This window comes from Chamaea fasciata, unplaced genomic scaffold (assembly GCF_029207755.1).
Source record: "Chamaea fasciata isolate MVZ Bird 193981 ecotype frontalis unplaced genomic scaffold, bChaFas1.0.hap1 SCAF_3, whole genome shotgun sequence".
NCBI classification, from domain to species: Eukaryota; Metazoa; Chordata; class Aves; order Passeriformes; family Sylviidae; genus Chamaea; species Chamaea fasciata.
In genome coordinates, this window is record NW_027094088.1 from 33,717,664 (window position 1) to 33,741,313 (window position 23,650).

At 38.4% G+C, this 23,650-nt stretch overlaps 1 protein-coding gene across 4 annotated transcripts in view; it reads right to left on the reverse strand.

Annotated features, from left to right (window-relative positions):
• Window positions 1-23,288, reverse strand: part of SMYD3 (SET and MYND domain containing 3) — a 382,460-nt gene extending 359,172 nt beyond the window's left edge. For 2 of the 4 annotated variants that reach the window (XM_066178534.1, XM_066178535.1), the window contains exon 1: window positions 23,082-23,288. In XM_066178534.1, the coding sequence (XP_066034631.1) occupies window positions 23,082-23,245 (164 nt within the window). In that variant the 5' untranslated portion in view covers window positions 23,246-23,288. Of the gene's footprint in view, window positions 1-22,708; window positions 22,774-23,081 lie in introns of those variants that run through there. The other 2 variants (XM_066178533.1, XM_066178539.1) reach the window with 2 other exon arrangements.
• Between the last annotated feature and the right edge of the window lie 362 nt (window positions 23,289-23,650).

Sequence of the window (23,650 nt, forward strand, 5' to 3'; positions counted from 1 at the left end):
GCCAGAAATACTTTAGATATGTAAAAGCTATAAAACAATTTAAAAGGCAATCTGTCAAAGTTTCCATTGAAAATGGTGTACAACTTCTAGCTTTCCTGCCTGTTTCCCCATCTAAATATGAGACAGACAATATAATATTGGTTCAAAACACAAACATTGAATGAGATGACATGTTATTATATCACTTGTAAATTTAGACAGAATGAGTTAAACAGGATTTATACCATACAGAATAAAAGCTATGTGTTATATGCTATTTCTGCCATAAGGATTATTACTACAGTAATGTTCTCACCATGAAAGCATTATAATAATGAAATATTAACTGCAGGCATAAATAGCTAAGGCAAATTCCCCCAAAATAAATTGCTAATTATTTTTAACAATTAAAAAAATACAAGAAATATTACTTTAGGCGATATGTCTGTTAATTATAACTTGAGTTTCTTTTTTCCTCTTCTTATCAAAAATGAGTCTGTCATAAGGTAATTTTTGTTCAAAAATAAAGAGACATCAAAATGCACAGTACATTTCTTCTTTCTCCTTTTTCTAGGGGCCATGTGGCAGCAGCTCAACTAACCAAGTAAAACAAAGATTTAAAATGGGAGTTGGCAAGCCCATAATTTTTGGGTGTTATAAAGCAGCGATAGTATCAAGAACAAACACACTGAGTATGAGTTAAACCCAAGCAGGCAAAAGTAAAGTCTCTGATAATTGATACCTAAGCACTGCTTTGGGAGAATTACCTGTGAACTTAAAATCACCTTGAAGCTTATAAATATCTTGTAAGATTGTTTGTACTATCAAACCTATCTAATAAGGGCAAAGTGCACGGTGACCATTGTCAAACTAATTGTTCAATCAAGAATCAGTAAGTAAAAGGCATTAGCTCTGTTATGCTCCATTGCATGCAGTTACATCTTTGATAACTGCCCCGTGGGAGTTTATGGATCCTACATGACCCCTGTCGAAACTCAATTGACTTCTTCCCTGCAAATTCTATTAGAATTGGTCTCTGCATCACTGCCCACAATAATCAAGAGCACAGAGACTGATTTATGTATAAGCATTCTGTTTTAGCCAGTAGAATATAAAATAGATGAGGTTACAAGATGGCTGTTTAAAAAAAATAGTCAACTGCCTCCCATTTTGTATGACAAATCTAAAGGAAAAAAAGATATTTTCAATCTTTAGTTTAAAAACTGGAAAAGTTTCATGAACAAAGGGGAGGGGAAATGAAAAAAATTGTCTAAATATTGGTCTTTCAAAAAGTACCAAAATTCACCAAAAAAAAAAAATCATAAAAAACTGACATAGCATGCAAATGTAACTGCTCCAAAGTTTACTTACAGCAAGAAGCCTTACTCTTACAGATTTTAAAAATTCGTAGTAGGAGCAAAACTGAATAATTTATTGAGAAAGCATATGCTATTTATTAGCAAGTTTAAATATCTGGGTTAACCCTTTTTCATAGACTTGGAAACCTCAAACAAAGTCCATAATCCTTCATTTTCCTAAAGTTATTGACTTTTCTCTGCTATCAATACTTAGCACTGTTCAACTCCTCAGCTCAGCTTATATTTTTAAAACTGACCAACGACCTAAAATCTACATAACATGGAACACTGGTAAAACAAAAGTACTAACAGGACTCTAGGTATTTCTTTTTCAGTATTTTCATTTTACTCCTGATTTTCCACAGTCTAAATCATCCTGCACAGAAGAACCCAAATAGCTTTATGCATGGAAGTTGCCCTCATCATTATGAAAGTCCTAATAAAATCTTCTGAAAATAATCATCAAATTATGAGAAGTACACACTTACAGAAGAAAATCAGGTAAGTTTAATTAGCCAAATATCATACTCCAATGCACAGGACAATGAAATCAAGAAACACACCAGCTATCAGTCTCGTGGAAATAAGAGAATAATTCAACATAACCACACAAAAAGTTCAGGAGGTTATGATGAAGGTTATAAAAGTTAGGAAGCGGTCATTCTCTGGAATGTTTACACATATGGAAAACAGAAGGGTAATATAACACAAAATGCAAGAGATAAGCAGATGACATCAAAACCAAAACCATTAACCACTGCTAGTTTAAATGCACTTTAGAAGCAATTTGAAGCCATGCAAAGATGGCCTTTCAAAGAATGAGATACTTTAAACACTTGAACTAGTTACTAATATCGAAGCTCTGGAAGAGTTAAGCAGCCAATGTAGAAAGTGAAGTGAAGGATTTGACCAGTCCCAACCACAGGAATTATGTACCTACAATGCAGAGATAGAAAACCTGTAAGTACAGCAGAACTGATACTGCGAACAGAATCTTGCACAGGCCAACTTCACTATCCTAACAGCAGAACCCTTCTGCCTGTTTGTTTTAAATGGATAAATCCTTCCATTAAATATATCAGCTAGATCCTAATTTTAACCAGAGAGCAACCATTATCTCCCTGAGATTACAGAAAAATCCACACAGCTCATTAACCAGGTAACTATTTTTACTGCCATATACCTGACCACTGAAAGATGCATCTCTTAATCAGGCTTGTTTCACTGTAGCTTCATGAATCCAGAATATGTCTGTCTAAATCAAATTGATCTAAAATTTGGAATAGAGACAGGAAAAGTTAAATTCAGATAAATACATACTGGTTGTCAGAAAGCCACATTATTTACAAGTTTTTCTTTAAGAACAAATCTTACAGTTTTGTAAACAAAATGTGCAGTACCATATGATCATACCCCTCCAAAGCAATCAACATTTCATGCTCCTCCAGTGGTGTGCATATTTGTGTATCTTCAAATTCTTTTAAGTATCATGAATAGACCATTCTTTTAAAAATACCTGCAACAAATATCTGCCATAAATTAAAACAAACAAAAAGTACAACTTCGATTCTCATTTTTAATTTGCCTCATGGAGAACATTTATTATTGCACTTATAAAATACACTGCTAACAAGCCTCTGTCACACGAAGCATTTCATGTCCACACAAAACTTACTAATTTCATTAAAAAGAAACCCTCCTAAAATGTACTAAAATTATATGACAAAAACTACTCGGTTTGCATAGGACAAACATTACAATCTTTAAAAGAATATATAAATACTTCAGATTGCCTATGAATCTTGGAATTTTATCCATCTATTTGGAAGAGCTAACAGGACGGCAGCCGTTGTGGGATGCCTAGAAAGTCTGTCAAAAATTCTCGTTTATAGTCATTATTGCTCTTTCCACATTCTAAAGACTGATTACATGCTTAATCTGCTTTTTAAGGAAAAAAATCCTGCTTCAGTGAAGAATGACCACATCCAAGTCAGTCATTATGTTCTCACAAAGACAGTTTTCTTAATGAAAGAAATTAGGAGGAATATTTAATCTGAATAAATTTATTGCCCAAGACCAAATATATTACTCAGGATTAATGTACTTGAAACATATTTTTTTCCTACCACAAGCACACTCTTGAAAACGTCTTCATTTTGGAATCACAGATGACTTTTCACAGACAAACAGTCTCAAGTCTGGTTTGGTTTTTTTTAATGCAGTACTGTACTTAAAATATCAATTGCACAACAAAAGAAATTCTAGTGTTTGGATAAAAGTTTTCTCTGGCCAACTAAAGCTGCCCTTTCTCAACCAGGAAATACTTGTGGGACTCCAAACTTCGTCAGCCACTACAAAATTGTGTAAGGGCCACCCTTACCCAACCTGGTGATTAGCACCATAGAGGCTGCATCACTGTGTGAACACCTGACAAATAACTTGGCATCCAAGGGATGAAAACCCTACCATTTAACAATTAGAAGCAAACCTCACAGCAACAAAAGACTAAATAGGACTTTAAAAGAAATGTTTTCCTTAGCATAGTACACAATTTCAGTCACTCTACACTAGTTAAAATCTGAGATTTATTCTACCAAAACTACTTCATCCTTTGTCTTTTGGAACCAAACCAATCCAGTTTTCAGGCTCAAGATCCATACCTTAGGCATAGAGCTGAAGTTTATTTCTGTCAGTAATTTTCATTATTTTCCAAAACATTCTGAATTTTGAACAAATCTGAAAATGCACACTTATGTTTGTATGCATTTAAAAACTACTGGTTTTGCCCAGAAGTAGACATCTAACAAACACCTAACTCAACAAAGATAACAGAGCTTGAAACCCAACCTTTGCTTTTCATTGTTTCTCACATACATACCATACCAAAGAGTAACTGGAAACCATGGTCCAGATATTATCACTACTTTGTGTCCTGCAGAGCACCCAAAAGCCACGTTAAGTGCCATACTGCTGGCACCCAGTGGACTGCAGAGCCTCATTGTTGACTTCTTACTAAAACAATACCCTGCTGGTTTCTCCTGAGGAAGCCCTTACTCATAACAGGTACACAAGAAACAACAAGTTCACCTCTCACAGGGTTTTGAAGAAATCAAAATTGTCTCCTCTAATGGGACCGTTCTCATCATTCAGATCAGTAGACACGCTGCATGTGATGGACTATGAACACAGATGACTTACAGATATAAACACATCTTGGAGTATTTCCCATAATCTTTGAATAAATTTGCATTTATTGTCATTGATTTGGATTGTTCTGTAGGAGAGGACAACCATAGCATCAGCTTAGATAACAATTCTAGTATATCTAAAATCAGACATGCATGAACTACCACAAAAATTCATGTAAAAATTACCATTAAAATTCATAACTGACTCTAGGGAAAATAGGATCCATGCAACATCAGAAACAACTAAGGAAGTTGTAAAATAAACACAATTTAAAAAACAGACCCAGGATGATTTGCATAAGATGAAGCCCAGATCCAACATCTAAAGGAAGCAAACTCCAGCATTCATATACTAATTAAGAAGAATCAAAGCACAGTTTTTTCTGTTTCTTTTTTAGTATTAGCAAGACAGTTTCTGGATAAAAGGGGAAAGTTTGAGGCTTTTTTAACCATTGCACCTGATGAGAATGGGCAATAGAATCAGTGAGACATTAATCTTACCCTACCCTTGGGACACCAGTTACTGCCAGGCTACACAGTCCTAGCCATGATGCTTATATCCAGTTCTTTAGCTCCACTCAGTTCCACCAAAACAGGGTTTCTGAGACCTCCCTGCAACCATCTCCTTTGTGTCATTTCTGCAACAATCTACTGCAATGCATTTTTCCAAGTGTTACTCTTGAAGGCCAGCTGAAATTTCCTATTATTTCAGGATACTCCAGCCAGGCTGCAGAGAGGAAGGTTTGGTATGCAGGGTCTGCCTTTACTTCATCAACCACTCTAATTCACAAACATTTCTGGATGCAATTACAGGCAACTGGAAATCGGTGCAGCGAGCCAAGACAGATGCAATGTTCACACTGTTCTGAAAGACAAGCAGCAGAATAAGATTTCCCCTGTCAATCCTGAAATAACACAGCATAGTAGAATGGCAGAAGGGTACACTGCAGTCCTGCTACTTCCAATCAATATATTAGTGGGGTAGGGAGAGAGGGTTGTGCATCTTTAAGGCACACCTTTAAAGGACACAAGAAATAGAAGGATGCTTAGTATAGCAGGAGGTAAGTAATATATTCTGCATTTTATGTTGTATTTTGTGTTAAGTTTTGGTTCTGTTTTGTGTCTATTTGGTGGGATTTTTTTAACAGCATGTAATCTGGGGTGCCCCTAGGCATGATGTAAGAGAGGACATTATGACAGCTCCAGATAAGGTAACATCTCACTGCTTACTGAAATTTGTCTATTCTCTCAATAATCAAAAATCAAGTTCAGATATCCTCTGCAGATGCAACAGCAGCAGTACCCACCATGTGGTTCCCCTCAGCTTTCAGTTCTTGACCTAACTCTTCTGTGGACTCCCACACCCCACAAACTTTTCCTTAAGATACCAAGCACATTCTCCTTTAAAAACATATTTCATTTTTCTAACAGACGCGATTGGTTTTGCATTATTTTAACCTAGGTTCCCCTACACTTCCAGAATGTAACCAATTACAGCTGCAAAACACTCCCTCCCTTACAATTTACTATTTAGCAACAGATGTCCTTCACCAGAATTGTTACCTTTTTTTATCATTTGTTTTTTCACAGAATAGGCTGCTACTTGTTACCAGAGAACAGCTGAAGAACACGTGATGTCATTCCATGATGCAAACTAGTCTAAGGAAAATAGTTCTGCATTGCAAAGTTAAAGCTAAATAAAAGTTCTGTCCTTCTCTATGGCATACTAACTTTTTTTTTTTTTTTTTCTGGTCTATATGACAACCACGAAGAAAGAACATCTTCTAACTAGAACTGGCACTGACTGAATTGACTCTGGCTGAAGTTAAGACAAAACTCCTGCAACATTCAACTCCCTTAAAATCCATACACATATAAGAGATCTGTGAGCAGAGAGAAAAACAGCTGGCAAAGTCTTTTTTTAGCAAATCAATCTCTCCTCACATAAGTGTGTCACATGATTATATAACTATTCCACCCTATTCTGTATGCTTTAAATTAATTCAGAGCCACCAAAACCATTTCACAGAAAATTCTATGATCACCGAAGTGATCACATAGAGACAAATGATGTGAAACATACTCAGTTATTCATAGCAACCATAGGTGATATATAAAGATTTTGTACACAGGCTGTTAGAACTGAACATGCAAGACTATAACACCACCTAATTTTTACCTAATAAAATCCACAATTTAGGTTTTTTTCTAGTCACACTTCACTTGTTATTTATTTCATATAGCAACAGAGTATGTAAATTTTATATCCTATATTATATAATCCAAAGCAGGACAGGTTTTAAGGAGAATCCGTCATAATTCCAGTTCTTGGTAGTCATTTTGTTTCTCTTTAGCAAATTCATTTCTTAGCTGGCTGAGTCATCAACAAATGCATCAAGTATCAATAGTCAGACCAAAGTAATAATTATTTCTCAGACAGGTTCTCAGAGCTTTAGATGATAGTTAGTATCTATAGTAGTTTCAAGCACTTCAGCATAAGAGGTTCCTGGTTTAAGACCCAAACAACTGAGCATCTTCTAATCACAGAGTGGCTCATAGTCATTGTTCACATTCTGCTAAATGATTCCAAATAAAACAGATCTATCATTGGAAGATGATTTTTCATTCCAGTGTTGACCATGCGTCCTCACTTACCAGAAAGATAACCACAAGCACTGAGGGTATGTTTACATCTGGGGGAGAACGTGCAGATTAAAGCAGGTGTATCTGAACACAAGGAACGGACCCATCTTATATGATCAGTGTGACTGGAACACTCCTCATCTTTCTGCTTTGAAAGTTCTTTCCCAGCGGGGTTGGGTTTTTTGAGTAATCCTGTCGAGATAACCTCCAAAACAATGTCAGCCACACAGTGTCATAGGATAGGAATAACCACACTCAACTACAACTCTGTCAATAGTAACAAAGAAAATTTATCAAAATCGTCACTTGCTATTAGAAATAAAAAGGGGGGGGGTGACATCTGAAGATATAAAGCATCTCTTCTATCACTGAAAACTTCTCAACATTAGGATATTTAATATACCAATATTCAGAGAAAGAGTCTAATATCTTTTGGTAGCAAAAGGGATCCACATTTTGTATCAAAAATGTTATACAGAATAGTTCACAAAAGAAAGAGAAAAAAAACCTAACAAAGAGATCTTCCTGTACATAAATCAGGCTTTAAAATTCAAACTTGATTTTCTAAGACTTTCTCTCTTTCTAAGTTACTAATCTAAAGTAACTTTAGCAAATTACTTGTTTAAAGATCCTACAGTCCTGAAAAATGCTGCAGGCTTACTTTTAGGTCTTCTGCAAAGAAGAGGGGAAGAATTTAAGAGGGAAAACAAAAATGTTGAAGGGGTTAAATAAAAAAGCAACTCCAAAATTTATAGAGATCTAAAGGATTTATTTTTCTTGTGCCAAGCATGTGAAATGCACATTTCACTAGTACTGTAACAGATGTCCTGAGTTCTCATGTATTCTTGAAGTATAATTTTCCAATTCATTGCAGCATCTTATGAAAATGAAATGGCAAGAGTAAGCATTCTTTCCTGAAACTTGAGTTCAAATACTGATTAGGTCAGAAATGAAGTGCAACAGCTCAATCCTACAAGATAACCCATCTCCTGTACTTTATGTCCAACATCTAATCCCTTCAACAAGAGTGGACACATCTAAACATCTCCTAAGGTCAGACCTTGTGTTCACTGAGAATAAAAAGCCACAAACCTAATTCTTGCTGAGAAATCTGATTGCAACTGCAAAAATATCTGTAAAATAGAGCATAATTTCAAATTTCAGATTAGCTGAAGCCTGTGGAAGGCATCAACGAAAATTTGTGTTGAAAAACACCAGCTCCTATTCTGTTGAAGAGAGACACACAAGTGTACTTTGACCACCTGAAAAACAAAACTGAAGTATGAAGCTGCAGTTACATTTTGGTGGGTTTCACTTGCTTTTCTTGCTGCTGGCAATTTTGCAAGTGGGTAGACAAGCTTCACTTGTAATTTCTCCTTTTTTTTTTTTTTTTAGATTTATCTACACAGAGAAATTCAACATCTGTCAAGAAAGATGAAGTTGTCTAAGTTTAACAGCCTAACTAAACACTGTTTATGTGTCTGGTGCCGATTTTTTTAATGATCATCTTTTCAGTCAAACTGAGCATGCAATTAAAAAACCTAATCACACTACTAAGACTTTTTAGACAAATTAACTTTTTTAATGTTGAGTATTTAAAGTGAGTTTAGGAAGAATGTTAGTCAAATGCAATTTAAAATTGTCGATTGGGTAAAAAAAAAAGGCAAAACAGAACAGTGCTTTTGCATGACATTGAAAAACAATTTAATTCTGGATATTTCTTGGTTTAGGCAAGGAGTTTTTTCTACAGGTAAGATAATAGTAAATTAGGCTTTCTCCAGGCATATTTTTAAGTACCAAACATTTCCATTCACTTCTTCGAACTATATTGATCCTCTTTTATGTTCATTCCCTGGGCTGCTAGTACGCGTGTTCACCAGAAATGGCTTCTCTTCACAACACCACCCTGGAAAAATTCTTCATCATAATGTGAAACAACTTTGCTGACACAACAAACCAGGACACATCTGCTCTCCCTTTGGAAACATTTTGGTTGTGGGGGCCCCCCGACAAAACAAGCTACAAAGGGCTTTGGCCATTGGTGAAACCCCAACAGCTGAATTCAAGAGGTGAAAGGAAACCACGGACCCTGAAGACAGGGCCAGGCTCTGCTTGGAGCAGGTGATCCAGAAACCATGTGGAGCACCTGACCTGCACACACACAGCACAACCTAAATACCCCACTGGGGGGTTAAAGCAAAGCACAAGGGCAGCAGCTGCACTGACATCCCCCAACTCCACAGCATAGTTAAGCAGTTTACAGTCTTACAGCATGAGAAGGGACATTTGGAAGGGACTTCCAAGTCCACTGCTGAAACAGGCTAAGGAACTAGACTAATTGGAAAACATCGCTCCTCATGGATAGTTCTAGACAGTCACATCAACACACAGTGTTTATGCTCTACACATTTCAGAGTCAATTTTCTGTCACTGAGGCTTTGTCAACACACAATTATGCAGAAGATGAAAAACTAGTAGAAAGCAAGGAGAGTCCAAATGTTTTTAATGTTTTTCCAGTAAATGCTATGACATTTTTAAAACAGAAAAATTTTAACTTCTATTTGAAGGGTTTCTCCAAAAGCCTGATATTGAAACCAATACTGTACAAAGCTTTGGGGTAAATCTCATTAAGTAACAAGTCTATTTTGATGGCCTACCACCACCATATTACCTTGCAGAGAGTGCCAGCAGTAACTGCACGGCTTTTGTGGAAACTTGTTTCCTCAAATACACACCATTTGCTATATATAACCTCAGTAACATTAAAATAAAAATCAAGAAGGAATTAATGCCGTAATTATTTTGATCTAAAATTAATTGGTAAATAACTTTGCAAAATTAAGAACTAAAATTTTTGAAGACTGTTCAAACATAATTTTTTATTTATTTCAGCTATGAGGTAAGTTTAAGAGAACATAACTCTCCCAATTAAAAGTAATCCATAATGTTTTATTGCATAAGAAGCATACATAGCATAAAAAGAAAACACACCAGAACAAAAAAAATATATATATATACTTTTGGAAATTACCAGTTCTAGGAGTCATACAAGCTGAACAAAATTTAAACCTTTTTCTGTCTTTATTCTAATAGGAGATAACTGCAGGGGTGAGTCCACAGAGATTTTATTCTTCCTTATTGTGAATTCACATCCCCAACAGCACTAAACAAGAGATACACATGCCAAGGACAGACTTTATGTCATAGGTACAAGCCTAGGGAAAACTGGATGTCATTAATTTTCACCAGTCAGAATGAATACAAAGGACTCAACACAAGACAAAGACAGAGCACCTGCTTTACTTAAACCTACTATGAGTTTGTGGTAAAACTGGAGGCATTTCAAAGCTGAGAAAAGTTTTGCTCACAGAATGGGACAGGACAGCAGGGGAGAAGAAGGTTTCTGTTGTGTAGTCCTAGCAGAAAGCACTGCCTGGAATGGCATTCTTAAACCTACAACCACTGATTAAACATTGTCTTAAGGCAAAAATTCTACACAATGAGCTTAAGCATGCATTACGGTTTGTAGCTAAGTTATTATCTGCAATAAACTGATAACCATTCATTAACTTCTGAGCATAAGAGACAACTGGCAAGCTATTTCATGCCTCAAAGAATTTACAACAAAAGGGAGGCAAACACACAGTGCAGGTGACTTTGTATTGGGAAAATAAAATGAATATTTAGAAAAGCCATTACCTTCCAGCTGTAAAATGGAGCAACATGGAGATGTTCCAACAAATGCAGTTTTTAAAACTGATTCTGAATCCTTATGTGCTATAAGCAGAAAAGTAAGCATAGTCTTTCAATTAATAACAAACAACTATCAGTAAAGTACTTTTTAGTGAAAATTAATCTTGATATTAAGTCCTTTATGAACAAGTACCAAATATGTGCTTCACAAGCAACCCCAACTACAAGGGTCATAAAATTGTATGTGTACTGACAGATACAGCCTTATAAGACTCCATGGGGGGAGGTTAAAAGGAAGATATGAAAATTAAAAATTAATAAGTCTACAGCAGAGTATCTCTGAACAGACATATTCCCAAAGTCACAACTTCCAAGGCAATCTCTAAGGACAAGATCTTTGGCTCCATAATAATTTCTAACACACTCGGGAATTTTGTAAATTATTTCATCTGCCTCAAAGCAGATGATAATGGGAGAAAGAAGTAGGAGAAGGAAAGCGGCAGGAGTGACCAGAGCCCTATGTCAGCTCCCCACAACAGAAAGCCAAACATTGTTGCATTCTGTGCACACCAAACACTGACATTGCTGAGAGCTACTTGTTCAAAGACAAAATATGTCCTTTAATAATTCAACTCCCCCTGGGACTCAGGAACAAGATAAGAGGCTAAAATCAACTTTGAAACAGGATGTTCAGAGTTGCAGGTAACGTTCATTGGCACAGACTGTGATACCTTTTGTGCTCTTCTGCCACCAGGCAGCACAACCACTCCGATGCAAACAGCCCCAGGCTCTCCAGCTACACGCCTTGCATCAGTGCTTTCATCTCAGCCCTCGTGACCAAATAAAAAGACACACCTTCTACTGCCCAGCTCAAAATCCAGTTCCCTCCACATCAGTTTGTCTACAAGTTCACAGAGATATTTTCAATTTTAAAAAAAAAAAAATCTTGTCTATTTAAAGCATTTCTACCCTCTCCATAAGATGCATTGCAACTTCTGGAGATTCAAATCTTGTATAGAAATTGTGAATCTCTTCCCAGTCCTCTATTTTCCTTGTCATTTTTTAAAATGTTCCCATGAGTCACACAGACAGAGGGTCATAGCCATGTAACTTTCCAGGGAAAACTAGGACCTCAGGTCTCACCTTTTCAAATCTCTGAGATTTTTACACAAAAACCAGAAAGCATTTCTCATAGCTTTTCATACCATAAATACACTATTAACTTCAGCTTCCATCTGCTAATTTTTTTTTTGATTTGGGAATTGATTTATACCACAATATCACCCACAGCAGACAAGTATTTTGAAAAACTGTCATGTTCTTCCCTTATGATCAGTTTTCCCCAGAAATATTTAATATCTCTTCTGCTATGAGCAGCTCTCCAGGTTACATCTCCTGAGTCCATTTCAAGTAAACAATCTTTCACACTGACATTTTCTTTAATCAGTTGTAATTCACATTCCACTGGCCTCTTTACTGTTCTATCTATGTTCTATCTACTGTTCTATCTATCTATACATTTTCTTTTCCCCACACAAACACTTTTTTTTTTTTTTTTTTTTTTTTTTTTTTTTTTTTTTTTTTTTTTTTTTTTGCCAAGGACAAGCAAGTTTCACAGCTTTTGAAACTGAAAGGAGCAATCATAACATCCAGCACATTGCATGGGCCATAAAGTTTTGCATGGCAAAGCTTTCAGCTCTGGCACAATTAGGATGTATTTTACCAATTTTAAAAAGCCATGTTAATTCCAAGTATACATATAAACCTGTTGGTGTTGGACTGTTTCTTAGTGGTACCATTAAATTTATAGCAGATATGCTTTTTGCTGCCCATAATCACTTCTTAAGATTTTTCAAGTGGGTTATGGTCAAATATTGCCCTTAAGGCGATATTCAAACATATAATTTAAATATTTTTATTTTATACTCTGTCAAGAACTTCTAAATATATGGGTGAATGCAATAAACCTCAAACCTCTCTCAAACAGGTAATCTAGGAAAGACTTTACGTTTAACAGACAAAAGAAGGGCTCTAATCCTCCAATTATGTATCTGCACCACAAGGTTATCCTTCATCTATTGTGCTCCTCATGCATGCATTAAAATATACACATCAGCTGACAACAGTTTTATACATGAGCAAGACATTTAAAAAAAGAGGTGAGCACAGCCATTCTTTGATTTTACTGACAACCCCCCCCGAAGCTGTGTTCAAAGACTGTCCGTGGAGGAGAAAGGAGAAAAATGACAACCAGTCCTTACAAGTGGGCTGTGAACACAAGTAACATGACATGTATTATGGCAAAGGGAATTTCTAAAAATGCAGTGAACAGCACCAGAAAGTGCTAAATGCTCCCTGAAATGCTAAATAAAACAAACACCATCAAAATAAAATCTTGAAAAATCCAGTAACTTCCTAATCAATGAAAAATTAGTTGAATATATAATTTGGCGCACACATACCAAATTCCACACGTTCATCTATTTTTTTATCCTAAATTTTATAAAGGGCATTAAGTCAGCGCTAATGAATCCAACCTGTGTCCCATTTTATATGCATGCAACAGGATTCTCCTGTCAGTACACTCTTCCGTAGAAAGGTGAATCCAGTAAAACAACCCCCTGCCAAATTTTCACAAAGTCTTTAGAGGGGTCTAATTCTTTTACATACAATGTTCAGCAAGTCTGCACTCCTTATGAAATTTAATTAAAACTGAATTTAAGTAGTTTTGACTTATCAGAACATAGAATAAAGCAGTAATCGCATAAAACAGTCAGCGCAACTCAATGAAAATGACTGCCAAAGCAGCAAAAGCTATTTATTGGCAGCAAAACCCACATGTAAACAATACACAGACTGACTACATGTCTAATAAAATACTAGGCATCCATTGGAAGTGGCAAGATTACCTTCTTTCAGCAACTGGGTTGCTAACTAAGAGCCTCTATAACTTCTCTGCTATTTTTATACCTGTCACTCTTTTTAGTGCTCATCAGCACAATTCATCGACTTTCTAGGCCACAGAAAGGGACATTTCATAGTATGAAATACTTACATAAGTATGATGTGCTTATTTTGTGGAACAAAACTAAAACAAACAAACAAAAAGAAGACCCAACATAATATTGTAAAGGATCTTACTGATGATAAAATACATTTCATTGCTATATCTGTTTTATACCTGATATTATACATATCTTGTGTGGATTACTGCATGGCCTCTCTTTCCTGGGGCAAAGGCTTCAGATAAAACAATCATCACATGTTGAGTTTCATACAGTATTTCAAGAAATTGTTTCCATGGCTATTCCATCTGTTGTGCAGGAATATCAACTACTGTGATTGTTTTAATATGACAAATGGATAAAATTCATAAATAGCTGAGTAGCCAGTCTCATTTGCTAAACCAACATACATGCTTATGACCATTAATCTCTGAAGTGGTTTTCTGTCCCACTTCTTTTTTTCTTTTAAATCCTTCAATCTGTTTTTCCTTTTTCAGAAATCTGGATTAAGATACTTCCAACAGCAGGAGGACTTGGAGTCAGTACACCACAGAAATCAAAGCCAGCTACACAATGTACAAACCCACACCAGCATTCACTCAGTGCTTAAAATATGTGTATCCAGAGTTTGATCAAAAAAATCTTAACTTTTTTTTCCAAAGGAAAATAAACTGTAGTGTACTACCCTGGCATAAACTTTCTTATTCCACACAATATTCAATAAAGATTTCTAACACAATTATCTGCAAAGTGGAATTTATTTCTCACAAACAAGGTGCATAGAAATGGAGGAGATAAAACTTATGAGATATACTTTTATACACAGCAAGTCTTCCTTGGTAAGCCACTTATCTCAGAAGGAGTAGCAGGCTCAGCTTCTGTGATGGAAAACAGCAGTCACTACAGAAAGAAGAGGAGGTATCATAGTTTATCTTACCAGGGAGGAGTAACACTTAACACAACAGGAAGAAAAAAATCCACAAAAAACACCAAGACAGCACTCCAGTTTGAACTTTTATGTTAAAGTGAGCTGCTTTCAAGCTCTTCTTGACTAATAAATAAAAACAAGTTTCTCCCAAGAAGCACAAAATACACTGAACAAGTATTTTACTCTAAGAAACAGACAGTTTATTTCATGCTCAGTATTTCCTGAGACAAATCCCTCCTCCCTGAGGACCATGCTTCCCCAAATATCTCAACTTTTCTCCCTACTCCACCATGCTTCCTTCCCACTACCAAGAATGCTATCCCCAAAGAAGTTATCTTCTCAGGTCACCAGTGCACACTCCAAGCAGTTGAATGAGACATTTGAATTAGATTGTATGAATGAGCCATATTTGGGTGAATTGTAAGAAGGGGTTTACAGTTGACACAACCATTTTCATTTCCTCTTTTGATGATCTTTTAGTCCTTTTCTGCACTTCTACATGTTCTGTGATTCTGAGATCACAACCACTTCTAATGACACCCTCATAAGTAGTGCTCAACACACTTGCTAGCTTTTTCATTTTGAATGCTTAAACCTGATGACACAGGCAGCACACAAACAGCCAGGGCAAGACCGCCCAGAGTGAAGCCAAAATTGTGTTTCCTACCTATTGACTGCAGCATGAGGAACTCAGAGACCAAGATGGTACTTCAAAATTAATTTCATTCAAGCCTGAACAATGAAATTAATAGCAAAGCAAGCCCTGAGCTGAAGGCAGCTAGCAGTTATGATGATAAACAGGAAAGCTAAATATCACATGAATAGGGGATTTTGGCTTGAGTTAGCATAGGAAGTCCTGGCATTCAACCAATTGTGCCACTTGACAATGACCCTACAGTCATCAGGACACCCTTAGGAATGATTCAAAACTTTCACATGGCCTCCAAGTAAAATCTCTCAAGTCACTCCCAGAGGCACTGTGAGAATTGTGATTGCTGGAATTAAGCACAGATCCTGAAATGAGTAAAATCTATTTCAAAAATGTAAAGTTGATAACTCTCACGGAACCAAGACTTCCATCAAAGAGAAAATATTTTCTTTGTGGTAAGAAACAACTGCAAACATCTGCAGTGTTTCTTCTGCAAAAGTGAAGCTAGGTTATGCTTCTGAGGAAGTAAAATATTACTAAAACACGCCTTGGGTAAAGAAATGAGGGTGGGGTCTCACAGTCCAGGACTAGGCTGGACTACAAGGCAGAAAAAATTGTTCTCAACACTAAGAAGCCAATCAATCCTGCACACCTGAAAACTCTACTTCTCCTAAAGACATCCATATGAGCTCAGAAATTCCTCTAACTGTCCTCCTTAGAATTTTCCCCTTAGCCACAGCAGACTAAACGCCAGCTACTACCATCCAGCACAGCCCTGACCATCAGACCTAGACTCCTATTCCATGGCCACTTCAGCTCTGTGCCCCAAGCAATAAGCTGATTCAAGGGCACTAAGCCTTTTCTATTTTGGTAAAGTATGTTTTCTGCCAGTTTGTTTCTCTGCACCAGTGTACCGTAGGTCATACGAGCAGCACAGTGCCAAATGAGAAGCAGAAGGTGCATGCAGGAAGGAGAGCAAGGACTCAGGAGAGACAGTAAGAATGCCTGCCCTTTCAGCAGCTCCTAGCCAGCACATCAGGTAAGCGGTCATGCAGATCCATAACCCTCTTCAAAACACGAATGGCTGGGGTGGAGAGACATGCCGAAAATTCTATCAGCCTCACCCCTCTAATCTTGGATAATTCAAAACAGCTGTTGCAACCGGTTCTGAAGACAAGAAGATTCTTCAAGGGAAAACAGCATCATTCCATACACCCTACAAGCAAAAGCACAGAGTGGCTTTTGAGGACAGCCACAATGGAAGTTATCACTAACAATTCATGAATTCCAATACCTATGCACAAGATATTAGTAACAGTTCTTAAAGAATTTAAACAATAAATTCCTAATGCAGTGCAAAAGTTTGACCAACTTATACATAATTAAAAACTTTCTTTGGGAAATATCTGGAACTAATTGTGCTGTTGCATTAGCTAGAGGTTACCATATTTTAATTACTCATGTTTTCCCTCCTAGTGCTGATAATAATTTTGTACTTGCACAATTACAGTTCAACCTAAGGAAATGCATACTAAAGACAATCCAATCCACAAACTTATTTTCATCATTTTATCAATAACCACAAGCAAAGAGAATTTATGCAGAGCATATTAATATTTCAAAATAATAATATTAGGCACTATACCATGCAGAACAGAAATACAGTATCAGGTGTGGATTGCAGATATGCAGTAAAACCTAAATCGAGTAAAATCTACAAGATGACTACAACTTAAATGGACAGTCACAGCTTGGCAGGACAACAATTTTGATACAATACCTTTTGAATTACAGGGCAGTATAAGCATGAAAATTGTATACACAAAATCCCAACATAGTAATAGCTTTAGGGCCCTTTAAAGCATGTCTAAAATTTTCATTTTCCGTAAGTGACAGGCACGGTAATAAAAACTCTTGACCTGGGAGAATTTATTTTTAACAAGGCCTCTCCCTTTTCTGTTTCTACTGTTATTAACAGGAGCAGAGCCAGGTTGGCAGCAGCAGACATGAAGAACAGTCCCAAGACCACAAGGCAGGGGAGGAAGGGAAGAAGATCAGCAGTGACCCATATTTTACCTAAAGCAAGCCCAGAGTATCCCAAGCAGTGAGGAGGAACCAAATGAAGACCAAAATACTATGCAATGAAAAGAAGGGTTTACAGCTAACAAAACCTGAAATACATTCTCAAAATAAGCCTCCAGGATAAAGAAACAACCTATCAAAAACACCTACCAAGGGATATTCCTAACAGTAACACACGAAACTCCTGACCACAGTAAAAGGGTGCTGTAAGGGAAGTAAACCAAATCAACAGGCAGGCAAGGACAACTTATGAATGCTATCCTGAATGCCAGAGCTTCCTTCTTCCCTCTGCTTCAACCTGACTCTAAACAGAAGGAATGGGAGATGGAGACTGTAATTTTTGCTACAGACTTTCTCTGGACGAGACACTGCAGGAAAGCACAGTCTATGTCTTCACTCTCTCTCACAGAAGATTTTCCTGGCAGCATGGGGCAGCAGCCTGAACGCCACTTTTACGGCTCCAGTTGGCATGAGGGCAGGAAAAAAAAGCATTCCTATACTGCTTTTCGTAAAGTTGCTTCAGCATTATGGGAGTAAGTTGAGATGGGGAAGGGAAAGTCTTTTAAGTTCACTGCCTTTTTCCAGGCTGTCATTCAGCTACAGAGAGAAACGTTACTGGTGGTGGTGTTCAGTTTCTCAGGTCTTGGGAAACATTCTCACAAACGTACACAGAACCTGAACTTCTGATACTTTGTATAGCTTCTGTTTCACAAACAATTTTGTTTCATGTGCTTTGCTCTTACTTCACACTTCAGCTATATCAAGAGTTAGTCCTGCAATTTCACTCCTAACTGTCAGGATGCTCCATAAAATTACAGCATATTATTCCCAGGATTATCCTACCCTAGAAGCACAAAAACACATCTGCTCCTAATATATTGTGATTAATAAGGGTTTTTTTTATGTTACTCTATTCCACAAGAACTTACGCATCTTGAAAACTACTGGAATTCTGTCAAGAGTTTTGGCTGGCACTGAAGGGACACCAAACACACCATACATCTCACATTTAAAAAACCTTATTGACCTGGCACCAAGTCATGCTAACCATCTTTTTTCATTTATGTGGTAAGTTTAAGAATTATGTTCTTACATATGTTTAACGAATTTCAAAAACTTTGTTCCAGTCTATAAACAACCATGGAAATACAATATTCTACAGGACAGAAAAAACCCAAACCACCTTTTTATACAAGCTAACTGTAAAACATTACTTTTGTTTATATCTAAAGAACTATAATACTTAACTATCTTCATTTGATGAGAACTGATGAAAAGTTAAAAGTCAAAGAATGTATCATCAAATATTCCTTTTGCACACTTTAGAGTCCCTGTCGAACAAAATATAACATATACTAGGAACACCTAGAGCAACAAAACAGGATGTTTTTGAGAAATCAGCCTAAATTTAAAGCTATTTTTGTAATAAACAGCAACAGAACTATTTTTCAGATATAAATAAGGAGGCAGTGTAGATTTTATAGCCTTGTGCATTACTGGAAGTCTCATACATGCTAAACGTCACATAACAAAAGACCATCCATTAGCTTGCTCCTAATCACCCAGCAAAACTGGAAGCAGCAGAACTCCAGGGCTGTGTTAGAAGAGACGCTCTCTTTGGAGCTTAAGGAAGCATCTTAGCTTTATTGGTGAATGACAGAACCTTCATGGAGAAACTCCCATTGCTAAAAGACCCAAAATAATGAGCTCCTCTCCTCTCCTGACCTCCCTGATGCAGTGTGAAAGGGGTACACTTGAACAGTTAACAACCAATTGTCCTCGGGCAGAACCACACGACTATAAGCCACAGTCACAGTGGTAGGAAGAATCACACAATCACAACCACCCCCTTGTCACTCTCTTTCTGAATCAAACCCTGCTTCTCTCTACTTTTATGAAATTAAAAAATTTCATACCATGCTTAAAACTTAACGGTATTTTTGTACCTTTGGGTTGCCACTAACTTCGACACTCCATACTTCAACAACGGTATGCTAACTTCCATGGTGATGAAATAACACAATGTTGTATTAGTAGCAGTAGTCACAACAGTAGCAATAATCATAACAAAGCAGCCAATCTAAGAGCGCGTTAATGCTGAAGACACAGGACTGAATACATAGTTCTGAATGTTAAGGTGTTTCCATCTGGCTATTTTTAAATCAGGTGAAATCAAGCAAGGAGCACACAATTGCTGGCCTGTGTTTGGTACCCTGTAATCATCCAACTATTCAGGTTTGTTTATATTTCCCATACTGCAATAATGTTTGCTGCCACATGTAGCTTATCACCACTCCTAGCTTTAATGTTTTTTCTCTATTTAAATATGCTTAGAAAACTTGTAGTCATTCAAAAATACATTCATACTTCCTCTTAACCTACTTCCACAGTCTGAACCTCTGACCTTACCCAAAAAAGAAACACTAATGCCTTTTATTTCATACATAATGTTATTCATTACTTATTCTCATACATTCATTTCCCTTAAAGGCATACATGGTATAGCATTCTGAAATGGGATGGTGTTACCTCTTTTTCCTTACTTTCTCTGAGACTCGGATTCTATAAAGTTTGTTTGCTTGCTCCTAGGTATCAACCAGGACTCAAATTTTCTTGCAGTGGATTCTTGTAAGTACAAGGCATCAAAGAAACGTTTAGTGAAAAGCCAACAAACACTAGAGGTATCACTGACTTTCACTTCATTTTGATTCCCAATCTATAACAGGCCGGGTATATTTTCAATTCAAAATCTGAGGGTCAGACCAACATTAAAGAGGTATTAAAGCATGGAAGAAGCCATACAGAAAACTTTTAATTAGTAAGAGGGGAAAAAAAAATCTTTTCTGTTGCTTTGTATTTCAAAATTTGTATTTCAGCACAAATCTTTATTATGTATACTGTTTCAGGGCAGTATTTTTTATAATTGCTAACATAATACCATTCAAACAGCTATGCAATCATATTAAACCATCTACAACAGAGCATTTTAGCCCAGCCTTATATAAAAAACAACAGGGACCTCTTCATTGAAAAACACAGGATTCTGTTTGAAGTAAGAAGAAAACACAAAAGGGGAGACAGTGACAAAAATCTGCCATCTGCTCTACATACAGCGTAGACCTAACAACCATGACTGAAAAATGTATTGTCACTACAAAAACAGTACCAACAGCCCAGTAAGATAAGGAAGGGTTGTTAATCTTTCTACCATTAGATGCATTAAGTGTGTGTGTATATACATAAATATGTCCTTGTATATAAATACTTCAGCACTTTAAATCCACAATAATATTCACTTTAATTGAGGTAAGACTAAGCAGAACTACTGCACTATCTGAGCTTTCCTTTCTAAAACAGAGCAGCAAACTGTCCCCAACAGCCAACCTTACACTGCTTTGGTACAGACCCTTGCTGTAGGAACTTAGCCAAGGTCATAGAGCAAGTCAGCACCATCACAAGCCTGTGACCTCAAATCCTGACAAGACCATGCTGCCTCTCAGCAGGCAGTCCAGAAGGAAGATACTCTGCACTTCACTACCCATCTTCTGGCTCACCAAGCACTTCTCATACAGCCTAAAACTGCATCACAACAACACTCACTGCTCCAAGCCGAGAGACAAAAGCAAGTATAGAATTACACGTCACAGTGTAAAGCCTCAAACATTAATTACACATATAAAAGGACTGCTAAAACACTAAATCAAGGTTAAGAACTATACCTTTTTTAAATGTGTTCCTGTACTGCCACCTAAAGATCAGAGTAAAAAACAGGAATAGTGGGCAACGTGACTTTTATCTGTAGTCCTGGAAGAGCGCTAACCTTTTTCTGATACCTCACTTTGAACAAAGACCACACCAGATTCAACCAGAACAAAAGCAGATTGATGAAACGGCTCTATTTCACATCACAGTTGAGCAGTACCTCGCCATTTGCCAAATTTCTATATATTACCACAAAAAAAAAAAATCTCTGTATGGATGTATGTATGTCCTTTAATTAGATAAATGTCAGCTTGGACAGCCTTGATCTATAAACTCTGTCTAGCCACAGCACACTCTGCAAAGGAAGACAGATTGGTGTATATATATAATTTTTGGCTTCCTTATTTACTTTTTCTAATTTAACTGCTATCACTATATAGAAGAAAAAAAATTAATAACCTCTCATCATATAACAAGTTGGTAATACCATTCTTTCTCCCAGACAAACATGTCCTGGTTACACGTCTACATCCAAACACCTCAGATTCACTTTTATTCCACCTGTTGCTGCAATCAGCCTGTCTTCTGAATTCTGCAGCCTCTCACAACTTCAAGCGGAAAATGTTCAGCCACCACCCCAAAGGACTCTGATGTCACAAGTCAGACTTCACAGATATAACAGCTAAAATTCTTTTGAGTTGGGTGTTTATTTGGAGGAGATCTTGTTGGGTTTTTGCTTTGGTTGGGGTTTTTTTTCAATATGCTGAAGTAAGATGCAAGCATCACCTGGAATACACTGTCAACTTTGTCTTTGATTAAATGAGAACCACATTCTCATATCTTTAAACAGAAGCTGAGATGCCTTGTAAATGACATGAAGAAAATCACCTGGACTGTTTCAACAAACAAAACTTCAAATATTTTCAAAATAACCCCCTTCCCCCCACCCCCCCAAAAAAAATCAAACCAAAACAAAAACCTAAAAAAGAACAGTTAGCAGTATCAAGTTTTCTCCTGTATCTATTCTTCACGTTTCGGCAATTATAAAGGGGTTTGGCTTATCTAGCAGCATGTTTCACGTATTAATATACGGATGTTCCTTTAACAGCTCTACCACCATCCAGCTTGCTGGGAAACTGCCCAAGGTTAAAAAACAGCTTTGGTTTTTTTGCTTCTAAACAAACACAGAAAGTTACTACGTGCTTGTCCGTTTCCACTTCTAAGGATCTGCGGGAGGAGGGCAGGCATTTATTTACGGCCTGTCTCAAAGCCACGTGCTCTCTAGCGGGACAGACCTGGGCAGGGGGCGGGAAGTTCCAACACCGCCCGCTGTCTATTTCACGAAGGCTGGTGCCTCCTCAGCCCTGCGAGCGCCCAGGGCACGGCTCCCCTCCGCCCCGGCCGGACTCGGGAGCGCCGAGCGCAGGCTGGACCCTCCCGGCACCGCCAGCCCGGCGAGGAAACGCCGCGCAGCACCTCACCGAGCCACCGCCGCCTCCCGCCAGCCCGGGAAACCTCCCCGGGAACTCCCCGCGCCCGGGAAGGGGCCACATCTTCAAAACAGCCGTTAAAAAAAATAAAATAAAAACAAATAAATGAAATTTTAAAAGCCCTCAGTTAAAAAGAGCGGCAGGAAGCGGGAAGCCTCGCATCTCAGCCCTGGCGGCACACTGCCCCGGCACCAGGCACAGCCTTCCCCCTCCTCTCCGAAGCACATAGCACTTTCCCATCCCATCCCGCCCCACCCGGCTCCTCTCGGGGGCACGGGCTCCGGCCCCGCCCCGGCGGAAGGGGCGGCGCCCCCCGGGCGGGGCTGGCTGTGCAGGCGGCGGTGCGGCGCCTTCCCGCCGGTACCTGCGCAGGCAGCGCTCGCACACGCTGCCCAGCTGCTCCTTGCTGACGACGTAGGCGAAGGGCACGCCGCGGTAGAGCAGCTCTCCGGGCCGCACCCTGCGGCGAGAGCGGAGGCCGCTGCCCTTGCCCGGGCTGTGGAACCGCTCCAGCGCCGCCGACTCCATCCTGCCGCGCGCGCCGCCACCGGGAGAGGAGAGCGCGGGGCGCCCCGCCCGCCGGCACGTGACCGGGCGCTGCCGCCGCCATCTTAAATCAGGGCAAGGGCCGGGCCCCCAGGGAGGGAGCCGGGTTCGCGGCACACACGTGTCCTGGGCCAGCACAGCCGCACGGAGAGGCGCAGGATCGCCCTTTGCCTGTAGAGACACTTAACGCATATCCCAGCATGGGTCAGGCTGGAAGGGACTACGCTGCGTCGTCTGGTGGAACCTCCCTTCTCGAGCAGGGCCATCGGGCACGTTGCCTAGGACGGCATCCAGAGGGATCTTGGATATTTCCAGTCAGGAGGACTCCACAGTCTCTCCGGACAGTCTGCTCCAGTGCTCTGTCACCTACACAGTAATGAGGCTTTT